The following is a 12,045-nucleotide window of genomic DNA, read 5'->3' on the forward strand; positions in this document are numbered from 1 at the left end:
AGTGAAATTACTTACCTAGGTATTGAGTCCTTACAGTCCAGTGACAAATACTTCCTGAAGGACATAATTAGTACCTTGAATTAAATAAGACAGTTATGCTTGCACATATGTACTAGGATGCCTTATGTGTGGGAAGTGTGATGCTTTATAGTAGTGGAACTTGGTTTTTCAGAGATAATGTAAAGAGGCTTCAATTTAGTGAAAAGAGCATGGTGAGGTGAATGCAAACTGCTTCAGTAAGACTAGAAGCAGCTTTATGATCAAGGGCATCAGTAAAGTAATGAGAATAGGCAGCTTTACTATGTTTGAACATGTAAAAATTAAATGAAGGGCTGGATGAAAACTATCAGGATTTAAAAGGAAGAAAGACAGTCTAAAAGTGGACTGAAGATTATTTGAATGATGAGCTGAGGAAAGACATGACAGATGGGCTGCACAAAACTGGCTAGCCATTGTCAGGTGGCAAAAGGTAACACATATAAATGTGGAATTTACCTGTAAAAGCAACAATGTTGATGGCACATATACTTACTGAATAATATGACACTAAAAATCTTTCCATCCATTAACAGCTGATGCCTGTTCTTTAAACTCTCTCTCAAAGGATGGCCACGACAGAAGAGTCTTCATTTATTTTTCTTCTTGAATTCCCTTCATGCATGCTCTGATCCACTCAATTCTCCTTTTTCCCTCACCTTTCATGAACTACAGCACTCTACCCTACCATTTCATTGAGGGTCCTCTTCTTGCACACACTGCATTTACCATACTCATATATGCTCTCTTAGTCATCTCACATTCTGCCATTTTTATGTGGCCAAGTTACAATATATAGTACTCTGTGTGACCTCCAAACCACTACACATTTTATTCCCTCACCTTAACTATATAAATTTGGTATACTGTGTTTCAATACTTTTACCAAGTTTAAATCACTTGAATGTTTGACTTTTCTTTTCACTCCATGCCTAAATTTTACTTGCATACATGACCATTGGTACAGTTATTCAGTCGTACAAACATTATTTTATTGTACTAATTTTAGTTTTCTAATGCATAATTGTATAAATTATTTCTACCTTTTTCTGGTGCCTACGCTCCTTTCCTTCATACTTACCTTCTCTTTCACAGCACTTTTTTTTGCTTCTTCTTTTGCACAGGAGCAGACTAAGATATTTCAAATCACATACAATTTTTTTTTCAATTTAATCAACAGTCGTAGTGTTTTGGACATTCAACTCTTACTCTTTATAGACAATCAAAATCAAACTTGTCACTTTTATTCCTCTCAAATCTTTCTTAATTTTATATTCACCTTCAATGGTTGTCTTATGTTGCAATATGCCACTCATTTCGTTACTTACATTTCTTTGATTTACCATCTGTTATCTGAAATATAACCTCATCATAAGTAGGGGAGCATGCATGTGCATTTTGTAATACAGAAAAAATATTGAATTTGGAGAAGAGATGGTTCATTCAACATAGAATATGGAAACAAGAAAGTAAGCAAATATAATCAGTATATTTATAGAATGAATGCTAGGTATTGTAGAACAAGATGTAGACAAAGGTGTTGAAAATAAAGAAAATTAATGAGACTGCATGATATAAACAGTACATAAAAAACAGGCCAAAAGATGAGGGAAGCATATGTTCCTAAGCATGTACAAGAATGATGAATGCATGGAATGAAATAGAAAGATAAAATGTGTGAAGGGAAAAAGAAAAAGAAAGGTGGAGGAAATATTGTAGATAAAGTTGACTCATATATATATATATATATATATATATATATATATATATATATATATATATATATATATATATATATATATATATATATATATAAAGAAAGTTAAAGTACTATTAAGGAAAGTGAAAATAAACCAGAAGCAATGAAATGAAAGCTAGGGATTGGTATAGCAGTAAACTGTATCTTAATAATGTAACTGCTTTATAGGGATTAAAACAACAAAATTTTTATATATAACATGATATATTCTTATTCACAGAAAGTAAATTAGAATAGATGAGAGGTGAACTATGCATTACTATATCAGAGAGAGAGCAAGGTCTATGGATTATGGAAGAAATAATGAGAAGACATTAGGTGCTCTTACAGTTGGCAAGAAAAATTCTAATGGATTAATATATTACTAGATATATAAATAGATAGGATGATATGAAATTAACTAAATGACACAAGGATGATTACTATTAAGAGAGTATACAAAATTGAAGATTAGAGTATGATGGTGTAAGAAATTAGAATATGATTTATAGATCTGTAGACATTATACAGTGTGATTCACTGTACATTCATATGGCAAGCGTTGCATACAGTATGCAAGTGCAAAGGCATGTAGAAATGAATGATAAGTTCTTTGAAAGTATGTTATAAGAAGATTGAAAGAGTAGTGCAAGTACTTTTGCTTATATGTAAGATATTATCATAATTCAGCAAGACACAAGTCCATGAAACAAAATAATGAAAAGCATCTGGAACATTGAGCCTATAATTCATGATGCAATACATGTTTAGTCCTCAAAATATATTAATGACTAGGCTATTGCAGAACCATCGTGGAATCTTGCTGGCAGACGAAGATTTGATTTTGTGATCAAGATGGGATACATATACATACTTGCATCTCATGCTAGTCCCATTATAATTCCCACTTGTGATAAAACATTACTTACTCATTACATTTACAACACATTAAGCTTGTGTCTTCACACACACAGACACACACACACACACATATGATATATATGATTTTTATACTGTTTCTTAAATTTATATTGAAATTTTTACTTACTTACAAAATCATTTGATGGTAGTCCAAATGGAAGTCCTTCAAGAAAAATGGTTGCATATTTATTGCCTTAGTAATTTATAAAAAAAAGTACAAATTAGTGTTCATAATCCTTAATAGTATAGAGTTTGGCAAATAATGCCAAGATCTTCAACACAGGTTTCCTCCAAACAGCCAAGTAAAAAATAGAAAAGAAACCTCAACATTTACCCTCATTTCATTAATCTTTTTACTTCTTTCCTAATTGAGTTGAAGCATGAAGATGTGACGAAAAACAGCGATTATGAGTCTTTTTGGCATATGTATTAGTGTTTTTTAGTTCAATCATATATAGGAGTAATTTCTAAGGTATTTGGAGTTTCTTTCTCATAATCACTGATCTCGTTGCAATCAGTCTTTTGTTTTACCCGTTCTCATGCCTGGGTGCTTAGTGTTTTATCCGAAAAAATATTATGATTTGGAAAATCTGAAAATACTTTGTTGCTTATAAATGAGATCAGCATTTATGAGTTTTCGCCAATTCTTTACCACAAATTTGAAAAACAAACTATATATATATATATATATATATATATATATATATATATATATATATATATATATATATATATATATATATATCCAGTAAACCCTTGCAGAAACCAGTGTAAAGCAGATGAACTATTAATATTGAATTTGTCTGCTCTGATTTCATATAATTATATTTAGATAATTAGGTTAGAATGCTACTTGAGCAAAGAATATTGAAGCAAACATCCAAGTCAGAATAGTATGGTCTTGGGTAGGAAGCATGCATTTCATATGTCTCAGAGTTGGAGTGGTATATGACAGAGGAGCTTTGTATATCAAAATGAGAATGCCAAGACTGAGAAGAAAGACAGAATGAAGTATAGCTGGTCTATAGAATATAGTTGTAATTGGATGAATGATCATTATAGTTATATTGTGTCTGATGAATGAACCTGAAGCCCTCTGAATACATAGCAGTGGAAAAAACCGTGCATTTTTTTTTTTTTTTTTTTTTTTTTTTTCATGTGAGAAAATCTACTTTGTCATATAACTGGTGCTCATAAGAGCACTAGGTTCATATCTACGCTCATGGTAAATGTTGCAAATACACTTAGTCACTCAGTTCACATTAAATATTACTGTGGAGCCACCTAAAGGAAACCAGGTGCAAGTAAAGATAACATATCTTGATATAAGCCAGTTTTCTAGTCAAACTGATTTTTTCTAGAAATATATATGTGCAGTGTTAACAAGGTAACTGTAAATCTTGTAATAAGTTACAGTTGCACATCCCTGCTGTCTCTACTCTTTAATATTATATTAAAAGTCTCACATTTCAAGCTTACATATTTTCCAGTAGAAGATAATGATACAGTATTTAATCCCACACACCAATGCTTCTCATATCAATGCATTAAATAGCAAAAGCCCCTCTGTTGCCAATCCATGTAGCCAGGCATATTGTTATGTCGTCAGTATTTTGTAGGGATCTGTGCATATTATGTTTTCTATATATTATTCTTTCTCTTATGTTAAGAGGATGAATAGTATGTACATTAATTACTATATTTTCTATAGCTGATTTTGCAACATAAATCCTATAACATACACTGATGAAGATAAAAGTATTGAAGATTGAGGGGTCATATTATGTTAAATGTTATCTACTTAGTATTATGCAAATACTATGAATATCAGTTAATATACATTCTTTCTTTACATATCATAAGATTACAAAAAAAACTTGCATACTCCATACTTCACCATCATTGGCCTATATGATGCCACTATAGGACAAAGGTGTTTGCAGTGGTTAAAGTAGAACATGAATTAGATACCACTCCATATTATACTTTTATTTAATATTATTTATCAAATTGATTATCTGTAGATGGGTAAAACACTATGAGAGGAAATTTATAGCATTATTTTGCACTTGATTATGAATAATTAATTATTATGATAGTTATCTTTAGGCTTTAGTTTTGAAAAAAAGAAGTTAATTTTACATTGAATATATGTTTCTGTATTTTATTGTTATATACAAGATACAAACATAAGAATTTTTACAAGTCCTGGTAAAATATTGCACCCTAGGTAAAGAGAAACAGGTATAATAAATAGCAGGTGGTACCATACCCAGTATGTAGAAAATTTCAAATCTTGTCACATATATGTAACGAGAATAATCATTCACTTATGATACGAACATGTTCAGAAGTCTTAAAACATAAAAGGATAAGTGTTTCAGATACTCTTGTTCATAAGGAAATTTAGTACAATTAAACCTTGTAGATCTTCATTAAGACAGTCTTGTTTTTTACATAGATTATCATCATGCAAATTTTACTCATATGATGTGAATACCAATTATCATACACTTTGAATGGAGTGGTACCATCTGCTTGATCTTAATTCTATCTTTTATCTCAATACCCTCAAGCTCTTGATATATATATATATATATATATATATATATATATATATATATATATATATATATATATATATATATATTCATTTATTTATATTCTTTCCTGCATGGGAGCATGAAAGGTATGTTGTCCTGTGTGGCTATAGGCTGCCTGTGGCTCCCTCTCCAGATATTCTTCATCAAACACTAAGTTTGTACCCATTTACCCTTGTACTCTTCAACTGCATATATATATATATATATATATATATATATATATATATATATATATATATATATATATATATATATATATATATATATATATATATATATATATATATTCACACATACACATGCTATATAGATTAATGTCTTCTATTTCTAAACTCAGTCTTTAGAGAATTAATTGTATTGATTACTTTCTTATCTTGAGATTACTCAGAATATCCATCCACCATTGGCATTGAAGACATTAGTGACAAGTGTTGCTAGTCTAGTGAATGTTTCATCAGTCACATTATAACCAACTGTTCATATTAATAAAACAAATTACATACCAGCTAAAAAAACTGAATTCTGTTTTTTTTTCAGACGGTAACACATTTCAACAATTACTTATTGATGAAATATGTCAAACTATTACTTTGTAAACAAATGAAAACTACATGTTATTACCCTCATTGAAAATAGCAGCAAGGCTGCATTCAAAGGTGTATTTCATATTGATAATTTCATTGGCTCATTAAGCCATTTTTCAGAATAGTTTATAAAGCATACAGTCAAAGTTTGAAGTCCTGGACAAGAGAGTGAACCAAAGCCAAGAGTACCAAAGATGGAAAACTGAAATGAGTGATAGATTTATCTTTATAAATATGTATCGCTGTTTAGATTTGTAATCTCTAACTTATTAAATTATAGAAATTTTAAACAAGCAGAGATGACTTTAACAGTCTGTAATATTAGTGAAACAATCTTGCACTGACCATTAATGTAATTTATAAATAGTGCACTACATCCCAAATATCATGCTTTTAATGTAGTGTGTTCTTGGCATCTTCTTTTTTCTTCTTTTCCCAAGGACTTTGTCTGTTTAGGCATGTAACAGTTTATTAAGTAAAGCAAGTATTGTGTCCCTAAAATTAACATTATCCTGTTTTCTTTAACAGTATTGTTAGTAGTTTTCTCCTTAGCATATCTCTTCAGTAATAAACTTATAATGGAAGTGTACATAATTGTACCTTGTTCAGGTGTTCTTCCCATTTTGACTGGCTTTAGTTTATTCTCTTGTCAGGAACTCACAACTATAAGCATACATCAGCTTATATTATTTGTGTTGTGGTGTAAGCAGTATTTTGACATAAAATTAAGCATAATGAAGGTATAAGCATTAATGCTATATCATATGTGGAATTGAAAAATTTGGAGCAGATCTGACCAAGTACAACAAGAGTGTATATCCTGAAAAGTGATATATATATATATATATATATATATATATATATATATATATATATATATATATATATATATATATATAATATGTTTATTTGAAAATGATCTTACTAATAGTTAAGATGCTTAGGTTAAAGTAAGAAAAATATCGTATACAATACATCAAAAATCTTTATTCATTAGATATTATTGTATTACTTGTAATAATTACAAGTAATACAATAATATCACAATTATTGTGATAGAGTAGAAATTGTATGTATAGGTGTGTAATTGTAATTTTCATTTACTATACATTACAAAAGATAGGAATAGGGTATTTATTGCGCTTTTAAGATTATTTTCATCTTTGTTCAAAGGAAAAAATCTATTTTGAAGTGATAAATTTCAAAGTAATGTGCAGTTCGATGCTTTTAATAAAATGAATATTTAGTAATCTTCACTGGATATCTCTAACAAAAGAATTTTTCATCCTGTAAATATTTTTACTCTCCTTGAAAAGTGAATAACATATCATATGTATTTTCAATATGTGCCAACTATAGTTTATGGAATTATGAAATAAGTTATTTCCTTGCAGGTTTTTATCGCATGTTTGCATTCTTTACCTGACTGAAAATGTTAAGTAAACACGAATGCAGATATTTTTCCAGATTCACATTATTTCTTTACCAATAGATTTTGCATTTTCTCTCTACATATAGTAGATAAAAGTAATTATTCTGATTATTCTGATTGACTTTTGTTTTTACCTTTTCATACAATTACAGTTATTTAGAGAGTAATGTAGAGGGTGCTAGAATGAAAATGTTATGTTTCGCTTACTTCTAGAACCTGAACATTTATACATTGTACAACAAAAAACCTATCAACGCGCCATTACGTAACTTGAACAAATTATTCATGAGTTTTATATAGCATCCCAATCGCAACCCATTGAATTTACTTATTATTTTATTAACATTTTCATATTTATATATTTTGTTTATCTCTTCCATCTTCTTTCAAGCAATTCCATAATCTAACTTTCCAATTTCTACACCTTTTCCAGTAAAAGTCCCTTCTGCCCCTTGTGTGGAATATGCAAAACATTAATATATTTTATAAATCATGAATGAAATACAATTTATCTCTTGCAATATGATTTTCTTAAAATCAAGAATGCAGTGGTTTTAGTAGCAACACAGTTTGCATGTCCACAAAGGGATTATGTATCTGATTTATGTGTGTGTCAAGCCTGTAAGTGTTGTTACAGTAACCTGAGCAACCACTGCTTGATGTCTTTTATGTGTTCCTGTGTGCAGCTTTCAGTGAAAGACAAAGTCATAACAAATGCATGTTTTGTCTGCATGTTAGTGTTCTATCCTGAAAGCTTTGAATGTTTATGTTGTAGCACTTATATATATATATATATATATATATATATATATATATATATATATATATATATATATATATATATATATATATATATATATAAAGAAAATTCCAAAATTTAGATTGTAAGTATATCATTATGTTATTAAACTTAAATTTCATGAATATTGTATTTATTAGATAACTAATTACTCATTGCTGCCATCTCAATTGTAGCATTTTCTGCTCTTTTTACAACTACAGTACCACCATGATCAGATGTAGTAGAATCCCTTTCATCCATATAACAAAATGAATCAAGATGCAGCAGGTAAATTCCTGTGCTATTTTTACAGTTCTATTTTCAATAGTCTAATCAGACTTTGTTTTCTTTTACCAACTGCAACATCATTCGACCACCTTGCACGATCACTCTGGGCCTGCTGCAGACGCAAGACAACAATGCCCAAGTATGATGCACCTTATCTCAAGAGACCAATAGTTAAGAAACCACCTCAGCAGCATCTTCAACCCATGATGGGTAAAACAGAAGAAACTCCCATAGACTTGGGTAGCCGCATCACATTTGGAAACATGCCCAGTTATAGGTAAGTGTTTGCTAGTAGATGGTGTACACTAAAATTGAACTCATAAAATAATCAGTATATTGCATGTAACTATATTAATGATTCATTATTTTAAAATACATATATAAGTATTTTTTAAAATTAACTTTTTAATTCATTACATGTCTGAGTTGAATAATTTATAGTATGAAGTTTATTTACAACTTTGATGCATCATTAATTTGTCTGTTGGTCCCTCAAATATTAATGAACCATCAAACAATTCAGACCTGTTACATGATTTACTTATAAGGATGAATTTTGCTGTATTTAGAGAGAAATTCCATGGTTTTTGTACTATTGAGCACCTTCATAAAGCCATATACAGTGGGATGGCACATTTGTTGGCTGTTTAGTGCTGAAGTAACCTCACAAAATATGTATTCACCAAACATGAGTAGTTAAAACCATGCAATAGTGCTAATTGCTAAAATAATCATAATAATGCTCCTCTTGTTTCATTTTTAATTTCAACTTTTCTTTGCTGTTAATCATTAATAGACACCTTAGATAAATAAGAATGAAATGGAGCATATGTGAGCCAATAGTGAGTGTGTGGATGAAATGGATGATGATTGTATGTACAGTTAGGTCCTAATTCTCCAAGTTAATGTTCCTAGGTTCTGCCCACATCCTCTGTTTTCTCATCTTCCTTCTCCACTTGCTCTCTTGTTAATTGTGTGTCCTCAATCCTAGAAAGTCAAACTCTACTTCTTTCCACATTTCATTATCTACCATTGCTTCATTTTTGCTGTCACTCTTGTTATATATCTACGAAGTTCTGTAGAAAAAGCATAGAATATAAATTGGTTTGTTTTATCATATCAGTTAAGTTTCATACCAGTTTTTCATGGGATATCTGCAAAGAGAAGTTCTTCATGGATTCCAATGTGCCACAATGTCACCAATCAGTAGAAAGCCCTTCAAATTTTTCTCACTATCTGTTATTAGTTGTTTCCATCATAGTTACATAGACTTGTAGTGACCAGGCAGTCACCTTATCATTGCAATGAGTATATTTTTAGTGATGAAAACATGTATACAATAGGCTAGTTAAGTTAAATGGTATTTAAATTTGAAAGAAAAATATAATATTATTATTACTATTAATAGAACTATTAATTGACATTATAAGATGAAAGGTTGGAAAATTAATCACAAATTTTTTACTTACCTGTTGTGGTCTTAGACTGAATGTACGAGCTAAATTTTCTCTTGCATTCAGATTTTTTTCTGTAATTATCAGTAAACTGAAGTTTTTTAGCACAAGCATGCATTTAACAGAAACTTTACAAGAAATAGTTACAGTTTTATTATCATCATCATCACTGTCTAGATATGGGCTGTGAAACTGGGGACAGTTTTATCCCCTGAAAGCAGCTACTATAATAGCAAAGGTTGTTCTCCATTCTTTTGCCATATATTTTTTCACTCCACCATTTCAGAAGTAAAAGTTATAAGATACCAACATATTAGCATCATGCAAGTAATATTTGCATTGCTGGAGTCATTATTGAGGCAATTATATTAGCTCAAAATTCTTTAGATTGTTCCCTATGTTAGTTAGTGAACGGAAGAAGATAACTTTTGCTATGGAAGGAAAGTTTGGGAAGAGTTTGAGTGTCACTTTGCTATTTGTTTTCATCATTATCATCACTGGTCATAGATGGCTTGCAAAACAGCTGATATGATTTGCTCTTCCAAGAATAGCTGCAAACCAGGGTTCTTCTCATCAAACTAATCAATTCTGGGTAGCAATATGTAAATGCTAATTTCCTTTGGCAGCATGTTTTTGTTGTCTGCCTCTTCTTGACATTATTATTAGTACCATAACAAAGATATTTCATGCATGTGCCTGAATGGACAGATTTTTTTTTCTATGCAGATACAAAACTAAAAACTGCATTCCTTAGGTTATAGTAGCATTGCAAGGTTCACAAGCCTTATGGTTCATTGGCAATATCATACTATGGACATTCATTGTCACTGAAGTGAAGAATCTAGCAACAATTGCATGTAACAGAAGCTGAATACAAGATGAGTGTGCATCTCTCTCTCTCTCTCTCTCTCTCTCTCTCTCTCTCTCTCTCTCTCTCTCTCTCTCTCTCTCTCTCTCTCTCTCTCTCTCTCTCTCTCTCTCTCTCTCTCTCTCTCTCTCTCTCTGAATATCAGTCATATAATGTTTACTTGTTGTGGATATTTGAGGTTTAACTTTATGGTTGTAATTCTACTGATTGATACTTAGGAATTGTGAAACTCAGCTCTTTTCATTTACACCAACTGAAAAGTTTTAATATGGTAGTTGTACTTACTGGAGAAACAAATTCTTACATAAAGACAAGGCATACTTATATTCTGCCTTTTCTACTAAGTAACCTTCTTTAAGTATAGTATGCAATTGAATATAACTGAAGAAACTAAAAAGCTTTTGCACAAAATTCAAAACTTTTTAATGATAAATAAATTTTTCATATATTATAGTGTTTTTACTGACAAGTGAGGAAAAAAATATTGATTTAGTAACTTCACTTGACAGATTCTTTAGTTTTGCTTGAATGTGAGAAAAATTAGAAAACATTTCACTTTAAGAAAAGCAAGATAGCAGTCCAAGATGCATTATGCTGAAACAGATTACATGATAACTGGTAAACCAATCAGTCCAAAATTCTGGTACAAATTATAACGATATTGATATTTTTAATAAAAATTTTGATAAATCAATATCTTTATTTTCATATTTATCTGTAAAGATTTTGAAAAGGAAATTTGAATTCAGCATTTATCTTGTGCTTTCACTAATAAAAAATATACAGTGGAGACTCAATACTCGAACATCTAAATACTCGAACTTTTCAATACTCGAATGCAAAAGTATGATTTAATACTTGAAAAAATACCTAATATGTAGTCGAGCGTACACACCAGTGGTTGTAAACAAAGGTTCCCTGGTGTCCCCCTTCCCCCTCCACCAGTTGTGACTTGTGCTGCCGCAGTCATCAGAATAACATTCCCCTGCATTCTATCTGTAGTTTTTCATTTATAAACTTACATTAACCTCAAAGGCTTATTAGTGGTGAAAATATCTGGTAATCAAACGGCCGCAAATTTGGTCGTATACAAAGCTCTGTCATCTCCCTTCTCACAGCTGCCAATGTACCATTTTGATGTTGTATTACTGGTAATACCGGTATACTGGATGGTGGTGCGCATCACTAATCCTACCGCAGTCTTGAGATAAACAACAATCTTCTGTGTTCTGTCAGTAGTTTTTTCATTTAGAAACTTACGATGACACCAGAGAGGCTTAGTTGTGATGAAAATAAGGAATTTGGTAAGAATGCAAGTGTTAGTGAGCCTCAACACTCCA

At 30.6% G+C, this 12,045-nt stretch overlaps 1 protein-coding gene across 10 annotated transcripts in view; it reads left to right on the top strand.

Annotated features, from left to right (window-relative positions):
• The window catches only part of LOC123520139 (disintegrin and metalloproteinase domain-containing protein 11-like), a 722,595-nt gene that overhangs the window by 608,679 nt on the left and 101,871 nt on the right, over positions 1 to 12,045 (top strand). For all 10 annotated transcript variants that reach the window (XM_045282075.1, XM_045282076.1, XM_045282074.1 and 7 more), the window contains one exon: positions 8,502 to 8,660. In XM_045282075.1, the coding sequence (XP_045138010.1) occupies positions 8,502 to 8,660 (159 nt within the window). The remainder of the gene's footprint in view (positions 1 to 8,501; positions 8,661 to 12,045) is intronic.

This window comes from Portunus trituberculatus, chromosome 46 (assembly GCF_017591435.1).
Source record: "Portunus trituberculatus isolate SZX2019 chromosome 46, ASM1759143v1, whole genome shotgun sequence".
NCBI lineage: Eukaryota > Metazoa > Arthropoda > Malacostraca > Decapoda > Portunidae > Portunus > Portunus trituberculatus.